We start from the raw sequence: 21,267 nt of genomic DNA, 5'->3' as shown, positions 1-21,267 counted from the left end.
AGGCAAGCCTACCTGAATAGTCTGGTTTTCAGAAGAACTGCGTTCTTGTGTTTCTACCACTAACTATAGAATTTAGCGTTCTGAGGCTCACAGGGGATTAAAGGATCTCTCCAAAGCTCCTTCAGAGCAGTTCTTCTGTGGTTCTCTGATCATCGGTGATCCACTGGTCAGTGCCGCTTGCTACCAGCCTTCCTGAATTCATTCAGCCACTGCTCCTGCCAATTCACCACCACCTCCCCACCCTGGTATGTTTTTGATGTGCCTTGTTTCTCCGTTTGGACACGTGTTTTCTCGAAATGACATCAGATTCAGGAAGGGATCTAAAACTCCTTCCTGTTGTCCCACTTGGTGCTGTGTTGCACTCGCACCATAAGCATTTAATCACAACTTTCAAAAGGTCAGTGTGCTCCTGGTGTTTACCTTTACATAAAAGATAAGTTGGACTCTGACTTGTCTGGGAGATATTTTTAGTCTCTGTCCAAGTTTTGGAAAGAACGGAATTTTGAAAATGTTTTCTCTCTAAAACTATTTGCATACCTACGCTGATCATCCGCCCTTGTGAAACCATGGTTTTCCCTTTACCTTAGTTACACAAAAAGCTGACAGTGATAGTGGGCATTTGGCCAGGCTTTTTTCCAAGTCCAGTGGCGCCTCGGCCACCAGCCTGTTTTTCCTGCGAGTTCCAGGACCCTCTGCTCTGACCCGGTCATGTCCCTCAGTCAGTCAGTGACTGCATCTGGACTAGAATCCAGAGAAAGAGATTCATTTTCTTTCCCTTTTTCTCTTCCCCCACCCTCCCTGATAATAAAAACACGCTCAGTTGGAGACTTAGGAAATTACACAAAGTCAGAAGTTTTTATACACACTGAGATAACGTTAATAGTTCAAAGAGCTTGAGACACACCTCCGGGGGAACCCCGTCTGCTCTGCCCTCCCTCTTCCTGGAAATGCCGCGTTTCACATATTGACCTCGGGAGACTCCCAGGTACGAGGAGGTGACCACGCTTTCCTCTCCAGGCACTTCTGCCTTTTGGGAAGGCCTGGCCCCCTCCGCGCCCCTCCCCCAGAACGCCCCCCTCCCAGACGCACTGCCAGCTCAGAGGCCAGTCAGCCGATTGGCTGCCCCGCCCGGGAGGCTGGTTCCGCTGGAAGGTAAAGGACCCGGCGGGCGGACAGGCGGCGCCGAGCGCAGAGCCGAGGAGCCGACGACCGGGTGCGACGGCCGCCGGTGCGCGATCGCCAATCAGCGCGGACTTCGGAGTTCGCCCCAACTCCCGCCTGCGGGGCGCGGCGAGCAGTCGGGCGCGACCCGCCCACTGGCGCGGACTCCGGGGTTGACCCAGGGACCAACCCGACGCCTCCCAGCCTGCGCCCGAGCGCGTTTCCGCCGCGGACTCCGAGCGCCAGCGGCAGCTATGCCCGCGGGGGTCGCGCCGGGAGTGAGGATGCACGCCCTGTCCGCCTTCGACGCGTCCCTGAGCGAGCGGCTCCTGCACCGCGGCCCGGAGTACTTGCGCCAGCACCTGGACGCGCCGCGGCCGGCGCGCAGGAGCGCGGTGGAGAGGCTGGCGGCCGATCGCGCCAAGTACGTGAAGAGCCAGCTGGTGGCGGGTCCCGCGCACCGTCCCGCCGGCCAGAGCTCGGCTTCCGAGAGCAGCAGCGAGAGCTGCTCGGAGGAGAGCCGGAGAAGCGCCCGCGACGCCGGCGGGAGGGAGGGGGAGGCGGCGGGCGCCTCCCCGTCCCCGGCCCGCACCCCGTGCCCGGTGGCTCGCAGGGCCATTGCCCGGAAGCCACTGAGACCCGACTCACTGGTCATCTACCGGCAGAAATGTGAGTTCGTCAAAGGGCCCGGCGCGGACAGCTCCAGGGGGCGCTTGGTGAAGAAGCTCTTCCAAACGTCCAGCAAAGACAAGGCGCTGGTGCCCCCGGACATGCCCAAGGTAAAAGAAGAGGTCAGAGCCGAGGGCGAGGAAGCCAGTCTGACCAAGGTCCCAGTGGGCAGCCGGAGGCCCGACCCTGTCGCTGATCCAGTGCCCTCCGCGCCACCTGCCCCCTCCCCACTTGCAGGGGCTTCCGGCGTGTGCCAAGCTCTGCCCTCTGGCCCTGCGCTCCGGGAATCCAAGCGCAGGGGCCTGCACCGCTCGCAGTCAGACATCAGCTCGCGTTACTCCAAGTGCTTTGCTGAGTTTGACACCTTCTTCCAGTACTGCGGCCTGGACCCCGAGGTGGTGGAGGACCTCGGTAGGGAGAACTTCTCTGCCGGGTCGGACCATGCCACCTTCAAAATCCGCAGCGTGAGCATCGCCACCTCCGACAGCGGCTTCTCCCGGCGCAGCGGCGGGGACGAGGGGCTTCAGGAAGAGGAGCTGACGGAGCAAGTGCCCAGCACCACCTCTGTCATTGAGAAGAACGCCCGCATCATCAAATGGCTGTACACCTGTAAGAAGGCCAAGGAGACCCCCAGCAAGAGGTTGCAGGAGCTGGCGTGATGGACCGGAAACCCCAGGTGTGCTTGCAGAAAGCCCCAAAGTGATGTCTGTCTGTCTGCCTGGTTGTGAGTGTTTGGACCGTGTGACCAAGTTGGATAATGGTTAATTACAGCCTATGTTTAGAATCCAGTTGGAAAGGGACCCTACAGGTTAACTGAGACCCAGCCAGGCTCATTTATCAGAAGTCACACAGCTACGAAATAGCAGAAATGCTACCCAAATTCAGATTTCCCTGCTCCAGGTCCAGTGCTCTTTCTTTTTACAACACGGGGCATCCGACTGCTTGGAAAGATAATTCTATAAATTAACGCCATCCCAGTTGGCTGATTATTGTGAAAATAGGAAACTGGAGCTATAAAAATGCTTGGCCAGCAAGCAGTTTCACACCTTCTGCTGTTATTATTTCCTGCATTGATAATAGTGTATTAGCATCCTGGTTTCTGGGGGAATTGACCTTGTGAGACAAACTCACTGTTGACTGTCTTGATGTTTGATTAGAGCTGAGTCTTCTAGCCTGTAGCTCCTAGGACAGGCTTTGCTGCCTAACAGAAATAATTCTTTGCTTACCTCCAGCAGAAAGGAAGGCTATGTGTCAGTCACCATGTCAAACCCAGCTTGTACTTACTTGGAGAACTTAACCAAAGTTGTAATGACAGCTCAGTTTTCTACAGGACCTTGCTTGCAATTTGGCACTCAAAAATAATTTGGCTAAATTTTATTTAAATTGTTCTGAGAATGTTCTAAGGAGATTTGCTTGTGCAAACTAGTTCATGGCAGGAAGCTTCAGTTTGTTGAAATGAGGGAATTGGACAAGATTATTGATCACATGCCTTATGACTTTAAAATGCTATGATTCTGTAGTTACGTTTCTTATCATGATATAGTAAGTATTACTTTGGACAAGCAGTAGCACAGGGACAATCTCACAAGTTCTTTTGCTCGCTGCACATTTCAGGGAAGGATGGCTGAGGAGGCTGGGAATGTTTATCCTCTCATGTCACCACTTCTCTTCTAAGTACAATGCTAAGGGTGTTGTTCCTAGGGGTTGGGAAGAGAGAGCAAAGGTAACCTTGCAGGGTTCTCTTTGAGAATCAAAACTTTAACCATTGCAACATCTTTTGTTTTTTCTACCCTTCAATGACAACTTGCTATAAATTTAAAAGAACTTTTCATACAATGAAAGTATTTTGTCTACCTTTGAGATATACTCTAATTGAAAAACACAATATCTGCCTGTGGAGTTGGGGGTGGGGTGCGGATGGCATGTCTCGGGAGATATCGTACACAGCTCACATATGTTTGAGCACTGAAAACAAACAAACAAAAAAACACTAACTTCTCTCTGAGTGGCCACACCTTAATACAAAAATGAACATTAATGAGAGGGGAATTCATTGTTTCTCTCGATCTCATAAGGCCCAAAACTTAAGTTCTTCCTTAAAATGTATCAAATATTTCCTTTTTCTACTAGCCAGATTCCCTAAAGAATGTATATAGGAAGCCAAAGATTTTTTACACAGAGCACGTTCAATCATATTTTTCACAAATTGTCTTTGGAACTGAGGTGTGTAACTGCTGCAAGCAGGCACAGTTTGCTAAGGCTCACAGTGTGGTGGACAGAGCACTAAACGGAGAACTAAGAGGTCTATCTTCTGTTAGCAAGTCTGTCTTCCACTTTAGGCCTAGGCTTTCATCAGCCGTAAAACAAAGGGAGATAAGCAGATCACTTCCAACCTCTACATCTTATTATTCTATACAGTCAATGATATGTATATCTGCGTTCCATAATTGGAACCTGCATTTATCCTTTAGGAAAACAAAAACTCCTTGACTATTGGATTATGTAAAACGTAAACTGGGAGGTAAGTTCACCTGCCTGTAGCAGTGGCCAGAGCCCACTGTGTTTTCTGTGTTGAAGGTAGGTTGATGGTGGGAGCAGTTCTGAGGTAACAAGATGACACCCAAGCAAACCAATATAAAATCTGACAGCATGAAAATAAAAGCACCTCCCTCTGACCGCCTCCCCCAGAACCCAGACCCACCCCCAATATCAAAATAGTAATCTGAAGGAGTATTTAGGATTTGATCAGTGAAATAATCATTCTAAAGCTCCTTTTAGCTTTGAGCCTTTGGAAGATGTGAGGGTTTTGGTTAGCCGGTGAGAACTTTCACTATTATTACAAAGAGAAATAATGAGGTAACTGGTTTTCTCTGCAAGGTAAAGTGACAGCACAGTTAGAAACTACTGAGGGGTGAATCCATGCAGAGAAGCAGAGGATCCTGAATTACCTTTTTGTGCTCTACTTTTCCCCTTTATCTTAATCCTGCCTGGGGGGAGAGTGTCGCTGAGCCTCTACTCTAAACTGTTTCTTACTAATCAGAGAAGGAAGACAGAGATGACACAGGACCAGCCAAGATTTTTCTATGTCATTGGCAGTTACCAGCACTGTATTTACCTCACACATTGACTCCCCCAGACCCCAAACAGCCTGCATTCTTTGAAACTTCAATGCAGGTGTACCTAATGCCTGATTAATTGGAGAATTCTGAGGAGGAAATGAGTCTCTCCAGCTTTTGAAAGCTGGGCTTTCTCCACATGCTTGAGACTGACTGCTCACTGTGATTACGTCTGTTCATAACCACAAACTCCCTTTTATAACTCACCGTCTCCAAATGCCATTGTTTCCTCTGAAGAAGAGCCAACCCAGAGGGCCAGCAACCAAAGCAAACGGGGTTGCAGAGTGTGGCAAGCTGAGAAGCAGTCATTCCAGCAACTTTAATAAAAAACGCAGTTTACAAAGTAAACATAAACTTCCCTCACAGGAATTACTTGTTTCTGAAACTCATTCCATAACTTTTTGAAGATATGGAAACAAAAATTCAAACTGTTTTTTTTTCTCTAGTTTACCAGGACACGTATTGAAATTCGTAAGGATTCATTTTAGGATTTCATAAAAATGCCAGAAAATTTAAGATGAACAAAGTTAGGCTAAGTGAAAAATAAAATAAATATATTTTATGTGGAGGCTTTGTCTACTTGATAGAGATATTATAAGTTATAATAAAATATATCCCACACAGAATTAAATAAGAGTTCGTAAGTTTTCTTACCCCTTGGGTTAAAAATATTTTTCAAAATTGAGCACCAGCCATAGAATATCAGAACTGGAGAATGACTCATGGATTGTGCATGTATTTACATTGAGGATCCATGAGTAATAGAAGGGTTACACATGGGTAATTTTGGTATTCCGTTTCCCAATCCATTTCCCCAAGTATAATTCATGAACACTGTGCTTTTCCATTTGATGTTATTTAGTCATCTTCCTATCCATCAATTCTTCACATTGGGAACTTGCCAAAACTTGGGTCCTTCTGGTTTTCTATCCTTTGCATAGAATATGTAAGTTGCTGATTTTAATATCATTCTAAAAGAATGGTAACTTGTCCTTTGGACTAATTAGAGATAGACTTTTTTTTTTTTTTTTAATTTCAAGGAGTGAAATTAGCACTTCTAAGGCAAATGTCTTCAGATTTTCCAATGGATGACTTTACACTTCTCTTTGATAATAAAAGAGTAGCTATAGAGGCCCCCTAAAAGCTGATGTTACATGATTCTGGGCTCATCGGTTGTGAAAATGCTTTGGGAGTATAGAACAAATAAAATAGGGAAGCTCCAGGCCTTCTGTTCCTTTCTTCTTTGACTACACTAGAAACTGCAGTTTGGAGTGAGTTTTGGGTATACGTGCAGTCAGGTTTGGTTAGCATGTTTAGGTTACTTAAATAGCTTGAGTAACCAGGGGATTACCCATCTCTCTCTTCTAGCCAATTCCTGAGCCTTTTAGGGTTATTGGTGTTTGAAAAGGGTAGAATCTGTTTGTCTTCAAATATTTATTTCAACTGCCTGCCTTGTGTTCTATTTTTGTTGTCCAACTCTGTGGTAGTTAGCAATGGTCTCACTAAAGTTCAAAGAAATTCTGTTCAGCACCACATGAGTGGTTTGAGGTAAGCAGAAATTTTGAAAGTCCAGAGAAAGGCCTGCAAGGAGATGAGACTTATTCTGCCAGAGAAATCAGATGATAATTTTCTTTAATAAGGGCACCAACTTCTTTTCAAAATTTAAAATAAAAAAAAAAGGAGTTGTCTTAAAATGCAGAGGATTGACAGAGCCAAAGACCAAAGAGAACAAATTTGTAGTATAATAGTGGTTTTACAACGTTTGCCTAGATTGCAACTGAATGATTTTTTCCCCTTACTCCTCAGGAGGAAAACCTTCCCAAGGATAGAGTTTCCTTTCAAGTGCATCCTGGATGACTTGGAACCACGGGACCATCTTCACTTCCACAGTTTTGTCCAAAATGCCCAAGCTGACAACGAGAGTGCTGTTTCTCAGGAATAAAGCATCCCGTTGACTAAGCTTCAGTGATTGTAGAAGGTTTGACATGCCAAGATGTAGCAAAATTGGGCAATGAGAAGATTTCGGGAATACAGAATTTGGAAATTCACCAAGTTGTGATTATTATGATATAGCTGAAGCTGCTGAACATCTTTTTTTTTCTTGTTTGAAGTACATCCTGTACTTTCCTGCAGAAGGCAACTGGAGAGGGAAAAGCTATTTGGAAATATTTTCTGGGTCATCTTTTTGACTGACTTGCTGACAAGGAGGTACCAAGTTGCATTTTAGTGATATCTAATTTGATTTATTTTTTAAACGAAGAGCATGAAAATCAACATCAACAGCATGGTATTTACTCCTTTCAGTTATCTTAGGCTGAGTGGTGCCATATAAATAAAATTTATTCTATTCTGTATTAAACCATAATTATGAAAAGGTATATTCTAGCTAAAAAAGAGTAAACACACACGAACACACACACACCAATTTTTAAAGCATCGCCACACTGTAAACTATAATACTGAAACCACACAACTTGATCATCTTATTTAATGATTCAGAAAGCACTTTTAAAATGACTTGAGGGCTGTGAGTTCATTCTATTAATGTCACTTCCCATTGGGTTGTAGACATGTGGAAGTTAAAATATTTAACCAATTAAAATATGTTATAGTTGAGATACTGCTAAATGAAACCTTTTATTGTACCAGGAAGTTTCTTGAAAGTTGGCAGAAGAATCTTGGAGTTTCTTTTCACCAGATCCACAGCAACATTCCTGTTTTGCAGCACCATTTGGAATGTCCAGTTCTCTTGTTCTCGGCTTCCAAAGCAAGACTAGGAAATCCTCGATTTACACGGAATGTGAGCACCTAAGCATATGGAGATTTGCCTGTTTCCTTTAGTCTAAACAATCCTCAACATATCACCTAATCATCCCAAATTAGTCACTAATTCACCCTTCTCTGCAAAGGGTATTTTTTGAAAGAACAGACAGCCCTCTAGGGGGCTGGGAAAATCTAGGTTGCAATATTGGTAGAGAATTACTATGACTGTAACCCTGAACTTGCTCATGATGCAGAGTAAATAGATTTCAGATTCAGAACTTTCTGAGAGAAATTATCATCAATTATTACTACCCAAAGAAAAACTTTCACCCAGTCAACCCTTTCAAAGCATACTGTGCTTTGTCAAAATATATCTCTTCAAGAACAAAATTATTAAGAAGACTAAGGAAGAGAGAGAAATGAGTTTGCTAATGGTAAAATATTTGATAAACCATTCCATTTTGATATATTCATACAATTTTTAATACTGTGTTCTATTTTTGTAAATGTTTTACTTTGAGAATAAGTCTTTGAGTTATTTACATATTTATTTTTGCACAGTTACTGGTCTTCAGATGGTTTTCCTTTACTTTATATGGTTTTAGTTTTTATCAGGGCAATTTTAAATCATTTTCTCTTTACTTAGCTTTTTGTATATATTGTTCAAATGAATTTTTATCTTTTGATGGCAAGCTAGGTGTTTGCTCCTCTAAAGTGCTCAGTACTGCAGCGATTTGTTTTCTAAACAACGACAGATGCATGTCTTCGAAGGCTCTGTGAGCCAACAGATGTACCTTCTCAATGTAGAATCTGTTCCAAGACAAGAGATTCCCTGCTGTAAGGATTTGTTCCCCAGTCATTGCTCTAAAAATGCTGCTCTTTTGCTCTTCATTGGATTGCACTTCGTTTAAAAAGATATTCTCAAAGATGAGAGGAATTTTTTTAATGTTTCCTTTTAATATACCCAATTCTCTCATCTGCAAGTATTTGCATTTATAGGTGAACGCTTTAAGCAAGATTTGTTTTGTGCCTTTCTACTGTCAGAACAAGATTAATTGCAACCCACGTCAGATTTCTCTTAAATCAAAATGGTGGCAGATTCACCTATCCATAGAATGGGTGACAAAAAATTGTTTTAGTTTAAAACCATCGAGATCTTTTTGAAGCGTTTAGCACTTTCAGCTGTGGCACAGAAAAAGAGAAGAATTCAGCTGGGGTGGATTCTGGAGGTTGATGTTAGGCCCTGCCTTCAGGAACTGGTTAGAGCGGGGAAGGCCTGTCCTGAATCTGAATTACCCCAATTTGCTGAATGACTAAGACAAACTTTGCAACTCAGTCAGAATGAAAAAAACTTTTAATGCTTTCCACGAGGATAAGCAGTAGTTACTGCTGCAAAATACTTTCATTTCTTCATGAAAGAATAACATATAAAGTCACATGATAAAACACATGGAAAGAAAAAAATATTGGTAAAGAAAAGAAAATAACCCAGCAGTAGTCTATTTGACTAATATGTGGGCACAGCTTAGCAATGTCTAATACCAAAAGGTATTTATATAACTGTAAAGTTTACTCACTGTATACATATATATCATTTTTAAACTACTGGTCATTGTCACTGTGGATTAAAAAGGAGGCTTTATTAAACATTACCCTTTTCCAGTAAGTTCAAACTTCAGGGCCATGGTTACAGTTAGTGATGCCATATAACATCAGGCCCAGACAATTGTCATAAAAGTTTGTAAATAGAGGTTTCCTACAAACTACTTGCAACTGGAGTGCAATATTTCATATTCTATATTAAAGAAATAAAGTATTTTTATCATTTATTAATATGGATTTATGATTTTGTACAATGTGAGAACATTTTTGAAGCAAGAGTATGGTTATTATAATTACTCCTATCTTTTGTTTTTTACCTTTCTTCTTGGATATTTTCTCATCAGATTGTTTGCAGAAATGAGGAAAGCATTCCAAGAATTGAGCTAGGCTAGTTACCTGGCACCTAAAGTCTCCAACTCTCCCTGGAGATGAAATACAGTACAAACAGTTCTGAATATTTAGCACTTTGTTTTTCTTTAATTGGTTCATTGACCCATTGTTTTAACATATTTTTCTCCACGTTTTAATAATATCATAATTGAAAAACAGGTACAAAAATAAAAATGGAAGCACAGATTATACCCTGTTACATTAACTCATTAAATGAAGGTAGAATCTTTTATATTCAAACCTGTTATCAGTGTCTGCTTGTCATAACCTGGGTGTATGTTGGAGAGGAAATAATATTGAAGGTTGGAAGGAAGCCTAATTATCTTTGTATTGCTGCCCTGACTGAGCCAGTGTGAGGTTTTCTGTTTGTTTATTTTCAGTTCTGCAGTGACTGATCCTTAACTTAGCCAAGTATTCAATGATAGGCACTCTTGAGATAGTAAATAACTTTTGTATTTCCATGCAGAAAACAGACAATCCCCAGGATGCTGTAAAAACTTTATTATAACTAAATAGAAACTGTCCAAATAGTGTATTGTGCAGCTCCCCTTGCAAGAGTCTAATGGTAGTGCCTTTCCTTCCTTAAGGTAAACCTAAAAGTCTTAACATTTCAGTTACTAAGGCTTTGACCCTTTTTGAAAACTCAATAAAGCAGGAGCAAGTGAAGTGATGCATGTTGGTTAGGTATTTAAACTTTGGTTTGCATTTTCAGTAATGTGAATAGATATGTTTATATAATATTAAATGTTCCAGGTTGGAAATATTGAACAAGAAGGAAACTAAGGGTTTCAAACAGGAGCTCGTAACTACGGGATCAGAAGTAACAGAACAGCTGATGAGGAGCTTTATGTAAAACACCACAAAATGTGCTCAGGCCTAATAATATTTTCCTCAGTGTTTCTGCTGCAAGGCTCCAAGTTCTACAATTGATTGTCATCCTTGTGTTATATCCCTGAAAACTGTCATTAAAATTAGAATGCTTTCTAAAGGGGTGAATGTGGAAAACCATTAATAACTGTTCTCCTTTAAGTTAAAGTAAAATGTTAATTTATTCAGAAAGTGAGAATCTGAATTACAGGTCCAGATAGGGAGAGACCTGGGTCCTGACTTCGATGTACCATGTGGGAAACTTAATTTTGAGCTTAAGTAGGACCCTTACTTACTTACATGTGTCCGAACAGGAAATTACAGAATTGACTAAACCCATTTTCCTGCTGGCTACCTTGTGGTATCAAAACAGTTGTGCTCCTGAACAATAGTGACTTTAGTCGAGGAAAGACAACCCATTCATGAAACAAGCAGAATTCACTCACATGGATATAGTGAGAAGTCAAGTACTGTAGGTGCAGGGATACACCAGACTCCTCGCCATGGTGAGCTTGCATTCTAATAGGGGGGTCAGACATCCAATAAGCAAATTAGATAGATAGGTAGATGATAGATAGATGGTTGATAGATAGATAGATAGATAGATAGATAGATAGATAGATAGATACAGCAAATAGATAATACAAGGAAGAAGGAAGGGAGGCAGGGAATAAAGCAGAGTGAGGAAATAATGCATGTTGCTGGAGCCTATTTTATTAATTATAATACAGAATGACTATTCAATGGCCAATCTGTCTGAATCATAAATGGAACCCAATGTCCAAATCATATACAACGAATTGTGCAACAGTGAAGGATAGCATGCAAATTACAAATGCATTTTTTGTCACTAAAAGGTTTATTTTGTTTTCTGGAGGTCTTTCATCCTAGCAGCTTAAAGCTTTGAAGTATAAACTGAATCAGAAACAACGCATTTCAGGACTTAGTCTGCATTTGAGTCAGGAGGTTTTTGATAAGGCGCTGCATGCTTTTCTCTGGCTTTTAGAAGATGCCCACTCTTCAAACTTAGGGGAAAAGTTGATAGAGCAATAAACAAAGACACTTACAGTCCTGAGCAGGCCAGTTCAGGGAGGTGGAGTGGTGAGGGTCTGTCTCTCAGTAAACTCAGAGTTCTGTTTTGGACACTCCCTTGTAGGTAAACAGCAGGGCTCAGACAGGGAGGAATCAGGCTGATGTTATCAAGTCTCGTAGCTGTGTTTTTTCTCATGCTGCGTGACAAGATAAGACCCCAACATCCACGGTTCAGAAATGGGCAGTGCACCCAAAGCACCCACAGAGTGCTCTCCTTGTATCTACCTTCCGGATGTGTGTGAGGTACCAAAGAGGGGATACCAGGTTTGGCAGCTGATGACTGGTAGGGCAGAGACCCACTCGGCCAGGATCACAGACTATTACAGCTGGAAGCCAGGTTAGAAATCTTGTGGTCTGACCTTCTCATCTTATAGGAAAAACTTGAGGTCCAGCCAGGTGAAGAAACTTACCAAAGCTCACTCAGCTGTGTGGCCCACAGGGCTGGAAATCAGAACACCTCGCTGTGTCAAGGGCTCATTCCTGGAAGCCCTTGCACCTAAGTTGGGTAATAAACAGCCCCTGGTTTGCCTGGGACTTCCCCAGTTTTAGCACTGGGAGCCCCCATTGTGGGAAACTTCTCATCATCAGACTGGAAAGGTAGGCCACTAAGGGAAGGTAGTCTTCATTAGCTAACATCTGGGTGCCATATTCTTGTGGGAAATCTTTCTGAAGGAATTAACATCAAAATTACTGTGAGTGCCTGAGAATTTTAAGGGCTTGATTTGGCAATTTTCACTTTTGTCCTAAATTAAGCCGTTTAGGTCATTTCCTCCTTAGTGGGGAAGATCTTGAGGTCAGGGTTGAGGTGAGTCAGAAGCTCCTCTGACATGAGAACAACTGATGGAGCCAAATTTTAACCCCACACCTGGAAGAACCCAGCCAAGAGAAGCCTAGAGAAGTTTTCTCTCTTATTCTTGAAAGGCAGAGGAGAGTGGCATATTTCATAAGGGAAACCAACATTTCCTCAGCATCTTCAGTAGCAGGAACCATACTAAGTGGTTTACATTTATTATTCCATGCAATCCACATAGTGATCCAAAAGGATCATTCTCTTCCTTATGAGAGAACTGAGACTTAGATTTAGTGCCCTGCCCCAGGTCAGAGAACTGAGACATCGGACAAGTAAGTATTTATACCCAAATCTGCCAGCCTCCAAAGTCTGCTCCATTTTCTCTGTTCCATGTTGGTTTATAAAAAGAATTAACTGGCAACCAGAATGTTTGAGAGGGTTTCTTACATTCTCAGAGGGATAAACTGATTTAAGAGGTCAAAACCCAAATTGGAGTAGGATTCTGAAACGACGCCACTCCCAAATTACCAAACACATGGATGACTCAGGCAAGTGTTGCCTTATGATGATAGATAGCAAGCCCCAAGCATCATGAGCACCAAGGAATTTCAAAATAGCATGCAAATCTGTCATGTCTGGAAATGTTCAACTACAGTAAGTATAGTTCAATGCTCAAATTTCACATATTAGGAAAGATTCTCATGGTTCAGCTTACATCGATCATTTTAAATAAGATGATATATATTTTTAGAACAGGAATAAAGAAAAAAAAAAAAAGGGTAACAAACCATGTCAGAGAAGCTCAGGATTAGGGCCAAATCTAGGCAAACAGGTGAATTGGATGTTGGTCCATTTCCTACAGCACGTGTCCCATCAAAAAGTGTTGTGGATTCAAATTACAGCCGTCTCGTTATGTCGTGGAATTTTAAGGCTGGATAGGAAATTAAAAGGCCATCTAGATCACTCAGAGTAGTCTGGTACAACTTTGGTTACTTTAGTACTGGCTAACTGTTGCTTTTAGGGTAAATGGGAAATGACTACAGATGTAAAAAGAAGAACTACTCCCTCAAATTTACTTTGAAGTATTGGTAAGTTTGGTAGAGCTTTGGGTTTGTAAGTTTTTTTTTTTTTTTTTCAGCAATTGGACAAGAAAATGCATATTGAAAATACTACTTACAGCCCCTTGAATGCATTTCAGGGCTACATAAATATTATTCTGCTACAGGTGAGAAGAGAAACCAAGCCAACCATCAAGACTTTCACTCCGCAGGTATGGGCAGGAAGGAAGCATGACTCACCTTTTCCTGTTGGCTCCTGGTCAAGTGAACAATACTAACTAGAAGGTCACAGAAAGTCATTGCCCCCACTCTTCCCAACATCACTCAGGGATTGCTTGCCTAATGCCAGCCACTGGTTAGAGGATGTATTTATGTGGCAAGCACAGCCAGCCACAGTGGTTCAGGATGTCAGGAACTCCATCAGAGAGCTACAGAGCCAAGGAAGAATATTTTCTAACAAATACGCATTTGCAACAGAGATGACACCCTAAACTATGAAAAAGATAACTGGCATCCTATATGCAAAGTCTAGGGTGCACATCAAAATAGGGGGTTCATTGAAAGCCAAACTCTTTAGGGGTATGGAATTGACACAGTGGGTCAGATACGGTATACTTACTAGTTGCTGGATCTGGAGTAAGTCAAACATCTCTCAGCTTCCTTATGTTAAAAGGTAGTTGTGAAGATTAAAGAGAAGATGGAGAATGTTTTTAAAGTTACTTAGCACATAGGAAGCACCCAATTGATGGTAGCTATTATTATTATTTTAGTTCCTTAATGATTCAATATATACCTATTATTCATTTACCTGACAAAAATATTTTCGAACCAACTTGTATCTTCAAGCTGCCATCACTTCTGGTAACAAGTCAATTTCCGTAAGTTTTTGGCTTTTTGTTTTTTGGAGCTCTTCCAGCTTTCAGAGATCTGGAACATGGGATTTGCTAATCACCTCTGTGTTTAGCTTGTCATTCCCCTATATAGAAACTACTTTCAGCAAAGCAGTTGAAGAATCAATAACAATTGTTCCAGTGGGTCTAGAACTTCCTCTCACCACCATAGTTTGGTAAAGTAAGGGTGATTAGAATACCAAAACAGAGGATGAGAAAGAAGTCAAACACTTTTCTTTCTGAGAATAAGAAAGCACCACAGCTGCACTCAGGAGTTCTGAAGAAATATTGTAGAACTTATGGCTCAGATACTTGAATATCTATAAGCTATTAATGGATATTAATGGCAAAACAACAATGCCATGTACTTGTTTAGAAATTTAAAGTTTACAAGGTTCTTATATTCAGTTTCTCATTTTTTTCTTCACAAACACCTTTGAGGTACTCAAGACAAGTATTACCATTGCTTCTTTTTTATAGAGGAAGGAATCACGAGTCAAGTTACTGGTTCAACATCTGGAGTAAGCAGAGGAATGAAGACAAGAATCAATTAGCATCACCAAATGGTTAGCTATAACCTAAGGAATATTTCAAGACTATAATGGAAGCATCTCTGCTTTGTTTCTTGACTGTTGTCTTTTCCTAAAGTTTTCTTTCTAGAAACTCAGTATTTTTCTCATGAGATTCACTACAAAACCCTGGGAGAAATCCAATTAAAGTTTCAAATTCATCCTTTGAAATAAAGCCCTCTCTTTACTGAGTGCAGTGTGTGTGTGTGCATGTGCACATTATCTCCAATTTGGCGTGATGGTTTTCTTGACTGTTTTGTCTGGTCATGTCAGTCAAGTGGCTTACACAGCAGCCTGTGTGTTATACATACAAATAGCTTTTTAGTTTTAGTGGAGGAAAAACCTTTGCCTAGATGTATTTAGACTAGATTATTCCTAAGTTTTGCAGAGCACATTTACAATGGCTTTCACATCTGCTGTTGTCTCACTGGAAATGCACAAGTGGCCTGTGGTGTAATAGAATAGATAATGATTGTACTTGCTTTCAGACAGACTTCAGAAGAAATGAACTAACTTTCTCAATGTTGCCAAACTGTAACTTCTAGTCCCTGGATTCCATCTGCTCCGGTTTGCTAAAGCTGCCAAAATGCAATATATCAGAAATGGATTAACTTGTACAATTGGGGTTTATTAGTTCACAAATTTACAGTTTTGAGGCCATGAAAATGTCCCAATTAAGGCATCAAGAGTAAGATACCTTCTCTGAGGAAAGACCGATAGCATCTGGGGTTCCTTTCTCACATGGGAAGGCAAATGGCCAGAGTCTGCTGGTCCTTGCCCGGGTTTAGCTTCTGGTTTCCACGGCTTTCTCCAAAATGTCTCTGGACTTCTGTCTTAGCTTCTCTCAACTCCTGTGCGTCCTCCTTGCTTCTCCCAGGGGCAAACTCTGGATTACATAGCTTAGCATCTCTGAGCTCTCTTCAAAATGTCTCAGCCTTTTATTCTCTCATAGAGGACTCCAGCAAGGGAACTAAGACCCACCTTGAATGGTCGGGGTCACATCTCCATGGAAACAACCTAATCAAAAGGTCCCACCCACAATGGGTCTGCCCCCACAAGATTGGATTAAAAGAACATGGCTTTTCTGGTGTACATGATAGATTCAAACCAGCACATCAACCAACACTCTTTTCAATACAAAATTCTAGGGTGGCTTTTCTGATTATTTTTGTTGTTGTTGTTTTACCAATGCTTCATAATTACTCATATTTTTAATTCAGTCTCTAAAAATAAATATCATAAAAGGCATAATATAAGGTAAGATCCTGCAGTCTAAAATTCATTACTTTTCAAAGTCAAAAAGTTCAGTTCTGTCATAACAGCTCTTGATTTCTAATCAGAGAACCATTTGCTGTTTACAGTAAATTAGAAAACTTGAGCATAAAAACTGTTCATGGACATGGTTATTATTCAGTTGCAAGATCACAAATTCACCTTCTGTTACTTTGACTGCACTGGCTCATTTGAAAGCTATGCATCCCACATGGACAAAACCCTTAGGCAGATGCGGAGAAAATGGAATATTGTAGGCTATTCAGCTGAACATGATGGTTGTGCTGAATCGAGTCCAATTTAAAAGTTAGGTTCAGAATCTCAAGGGACACAAGGGATTGCAAATGCTATTTACATTTATGAGACAATGATCAAGGAGTGGGAGGTTTTCTGTTTTGTTATTTTTCTCCCTACACTGATTGTTCTCTGTTATTCATCTGGGACTAAAGGGCTAAAGCACAGATGGAGATTCAGGACTAGAAAGAAAGTCATGGTGGAAAGAAAGAGAAGTGGGATGGAATCAATGAGCATTTAGCTTTTGCTATCTGCAAGAAATTGTGCTAGGCATTTTCACATAATTCTATGTGATAGTTTTTTTTTTTTTAATCTTCATTTTATTGAGATATATTCACATACCACGCAGTCATACAAAACAAATCGTACTTTCGATTGTTTACAGTACCATTACATAGTTGTACATTCTTCACCTAAATCAATCCCTGGCACCTTCATTAGCACACACACAAAAATAACAAGAATAATAATTAGAGTGAAAAAGAGCAATTGAAGTAAAAAAGAACACTGGGTACCTTTGCCTGTTTGTTTCCTTCCCCTATTTTTCTACTCATCCATCCATAAACTAGACAAAGTGGAGTGTGGTCCTTATGGCTTTCCCAATCCCATTGTCACCCCTCATAAGCTACATTTTTATACAACTGTCTTCGAGATTCATGGGTTCTGGGTTGTAGTTTGATAGTTTCAGGTATCCACCACCAGCTACCCCAATTCTTTAGAACCTAAAAAGGGTTGTCTAAAGTGTGCATAAGAGTGCCCACCAGAGTGACCTCTCGGCTCCTTTTGGAATCTCTCTGCCACTGAAGCTTATTTCATTTCCTTTCACATCCCCCTTTTGGTCAAGAAGATGTTCTCCGTCCCACGATGCCAGGTCTACATTCCTCCCCGGGAGTCGTATTCCATGTTGCCAGGGAGATTCACTCCCCTGGGTGTCTGATCCCACGTAGGGGGGAGGGCAGTGATTTCACCTTTCAAGTTGGCTTAACTAGAGAGACAGGGCCACATCTGAGCAACAAAGAGGCATTCGGGAGGAGGCTCTTAGGCACAACCATAGGGAGGCCTAGCCTCTCCTTTGCAGCAACCGTCTTCCCAAGGGTAAAACCTGTGGTAGAGGGCTCAACCCATCAAACCACCAGTCCCCTATGTCTGTGGTCATGTTAGCAACCATGGAGGTGGAGTAGGCGAATACCCCTGCATTCTCCACAGGCTCCTCAAGGGGGCACTACCTCTTTTTTTTTCCCTTGTTTTTCTTTTTTTTTTTTAACTTTCCCTTCTTTTTTTAAATCAACTGTATGAAAAAAAAGTTAAAAAGAAAACAAACATACAATAAAAGAACATTTCAAAGAGACCATAACAAGGGAGTAAGAAAAAGACAACTAACCTAAGATAACTGCTTAACTTCCAACATGTTCCTACTTTACCCCAAGAAAGTTACCTAATATAGCAACATTTCTGTGAACTTGCTCCTACTATATCCATCAGAAATTAACAGACCATAGTCATTCCTGGGCATCCCCAGAACATTAAATAGCTTATCTGTTCTTCTTGGATTATTGTTCCCCCTTCCTTAATTGCTCTCTATTGCTAGTTCCCCTACATTCTACATTATAAACCATTTGTTTTACATTTTTCAAAGTTCACATTAGTGGTAGCATATAATATTTCTCTTTTTGTGCCTGGCTTATTTCGCTCAGCATTATGTCTTCAAGGTTCATCCATGTTGTCATATGTTTCATGAGATCGTTTCTTCTTACTGCCGCGTAGTATTCCATCGTGTGTATATACCACATTTTATTTATCCACTCATCTGTTGAAGGACATTTGGGTTGTTTCCATCTCTTGGCAATTGTGAATAATGCTGCTATGAACATTGGCGTGCAGATATCTGCTCGTGTCACTGCTTTCCGATCTTCCGGGTATATACCGAGAAGTGCAATCGCTGGATCGAATGGTAGCTCTATATCTAGTTTTCTAAGGAACTGCCAGACTGACTTCCAGAATGGCTGAACCATTATACAGTCCCACCAACAATGAATAAGAGTTCCAATTTCTCCACATCCCCTCCAGCATTTGTAGTTTCCTGTTTGTTTAATGGCAGCCATTCTAACCGGTATTAGATGGTATCTCATTGTGGTCTTAATTTGCATCTCTCTAATAGCTAGTGAAGCTGAACATTTTTTCATGTGTTTCTTGGCCATTTGTATTTCCTCTTCAGAGAACTGTCTTTTCATATCTTTTGCCCATTTTATAATTGGGCCGACTGTACTATTGTCATTGAGTTGTAGGATTTCTTTATATATGCAAGATATCAGTCTTTTGTCAGATACATGGTTTCCAAAAATTTTTTCCCATTGAGTTCACTGCCTCTTTACCTTTTTGAGAAATTCCTTTGAGGTGCAGAAACTTCTAAGCTTGAGGAGTTCCCATTTATCTATTTTCTCTTTTGTTGCTTGTGCTTTGGGTGTAAAGTCTAGGAAGTGGCCACCTAATACAAGGTCTTGAAGATGTTTTCCTACATTATCTTCTAGGAGTTTTATGGTACTTTCTTTTATATTGAGATCTTTGGTCCATTTTGAGTTAATTTTTGTGTAGGGGGTGAGGTAGGGGTCCTCTTTCATTCTTTTGGATATGGATATCCAACTCTCCCAGCCCCATTTGTTGAAAAGACCATTATGACTCAGTTCAGTGACTTTGGGGGCCTTATCAAAGATCAGTCGGCCATAGATCTGAGGGTCTATCTCCGAATTCTCAATTCGATTCCATTGATCTATATGTCTATCTTTGTGCCAGTACCATGCTGTTTTGGCAACTGTGGATTTATAATAAGCTTCAAAGTCAGGGAGTGTAAGTCCTCCCACTTCGTTTTTCTTTTTTAGAGTGTCTTTAGCAATTTGAGGCATCTTCCCTTTCCAAATAAATTTGATAACTAGCTTTTCCAAGTCTGCAAAGTAGGTTGTTGGAATTTTGATTGGGATTGCATTGAATCTGTAGATGAGTTTGGGTAGAATTGACATCTTAATGACATTTAGCCTTCCTATCCATGAACATGGAATATTTTTCCATCTTTTAAGGTCCCCTTCTATTTCTTTTAGTAGAGTTATGTAGTTTTTTTGTATAGGTCTTTTACATCTTTGGTTAAGTTTATTCCTAGGTACTTGATTTTTTTAGTTGCTATTGAAAATGGTATCTTTTTCTTGAGTGTCTCTTCAGTTTGTTCATTTCTAGCACATAGAAACATTACTGACTTATGTGCATTAACCTTGTATCCCGCTACTTTGCTAAATTTGTTTATTAGCTCTAGTAGCTGTATCGTCGATTTCTCAGGGTTTTCTAGATATAAGATCATATCATCTGCAAACAATGACAGTTTTACTTCTTCTTTTCCAATTTGGATGCCTTTTATTTCTTTGTCTTGCCGGATTGCCGTGGCTAGCACTTCCAGCACAATGTTGAATAACAGTGGTGACAGTGGGCATCCTTGTCTTGTTCCTGATCTTAGAGGGAAGGCTTTCAGTCTCTCACCATTGAGTACTATGCTGGCTGTGGGTTTTTCATATATGCTCTTTATCATGTTGAGGAAGTTTCCTTCAATTCCTACCTTTTGAAGTGTTTTTATCAAAAAGGGATGTTGGATTTTTTCAAATGCTTTTTCAGCATCTATTGAGATGATCAATTGATTTTTCCCTTTCGAGTTTTTAATGTGTTGTAATACATTGATTGTTTTTCTTATGTTGAACCATCCTTGCATGCCTGGAATGAACCCCACTTGGTCATGGTGTATGATTTTTTTAATGTGTCTTTGGATTCGATTTGCAAGTATTTTGTTGAGGATTTTTGCATCTATATTCATTAGGGAGATTGGCCGGTAGTTTTCCTTTTTTGTAGCATCTTTGCCTGGTTTTGGTATTAGATTGATGTTAGCTTCATAGAATGAGTTAGGTAGTATTCCATTTTCTTCAATGTTTTGAAAGAGTTTGAGTAAGATTGGTGTCAGTTCTTTCTGGAAAGTTTGGTAGAATTCCCCTGTGAAGCCATCGGGCCCTGGGCATTTATTTGTGGGAAGATTTTTGATGACTGATTGGATCTCTTTGCTTGTGATGGGTTGGTTGCGGTCTTCTATTTCTTCTCTGGTCAGTCTGGGTTGTTCATATGTTTCCAGGAAATTGTCCATTTCCTCTATATTATCCAGTTTGTTGCCATACAGTTGTTCATAGTATCCTCTTATAATTTTTTTAATTTCTTCAGGATCTGCAGTTATGTCACCTTTTTCATTCATTATTTTGTTTATATGGGTCTTCTCTCTTTTTTATTTTGTCAGTCTAGCTAGGGGCTTGTCAATCTTGTTGATCTTCTCAAAGAACCAACTTTTGGTGATATTTATCCTCTCTATTGTTTTTTTGTTCTCTATGTCATTTATTTCTGCTTTAATCCTTGTTATTTCTTTTCTTGTACTTGGTTTAGGATTGGTTTGCTGTTCATTTTCTAGCTTCTTCAGTTGATCCATTAATTCTTTGATTTTGGCTCTTTCTTCCTTTTTAATATATGCGTTTAGTGCTATAAATTTCCCCCTTAGCACTGCTTTTGCTGCATCCCATAGGTTTTGGTATGTTGTGTTCTCATTTTCATTCGTCTCTATATATTTAGCAATTTCTCTTGCTATTTCTTCTTTAACCCACTGATTGTTTAGGAGTGTGTTGTTTAACCTCCAGGTATTTGTGAATTTCTAAGTCTCTG

General features: G+C 40.8%; 1 protein-coding gene across 1 annotated transcript; it reads left to right on the top strand.

Annotated features, from left to right (window-relative positions):
• The first annotated feature begins 1,292 nt into the window (after window positions 1-1,292).
• Window positions 1,293-9,542, top strand: FAM110C (family with sequence similarity 110 member C). Its single transcript, XM_037813261.1, has 2 exons — window positions 1,293-2,506; window positions 6,753-9,542. The coding sequence occupies exon 1, from the start codon at window positions 1,416-1,418 to the stop codon at window positions 2,487-2,489; it is 1,074 nt and encodes a 357-aa protein (XP_037669189.1). The 5' UTR covers window positions 1,293-1,415; the 3' UTR covers window positions 2,490-2,506; window positions 6,753-9,542.
• Window positions 9,543-21,267: the final 11,725 nt, after the last annotated feature.

This window comes from Choloepus didactylus, chromosome 20, assembly GCF_015220235.1.
Source record: "Choloepus didactylus isolate mChoDid1 chromosome 20, mChoDid1.pri, whole genome shotgun sequence".
NCBI lineage: Eukaryota > Metazoa > Chordata > Mammalia > Pilosa > Megalonychidae > Choloepus > Choloepus didactylus.
This window is presented reverse-complemented; position numbering and strand designations above follow the sequence as displayed.

Bases quoted from the DNA above. Each gene is read 5' to 3' on its own strand.
- FAM110C (XM_037813261.1), top strand. From the start codon at position 1,416: ATGCCCGCGGGGGTCGCGCCGGGAGTGAGGATGCACGCCCTGTCCGCC.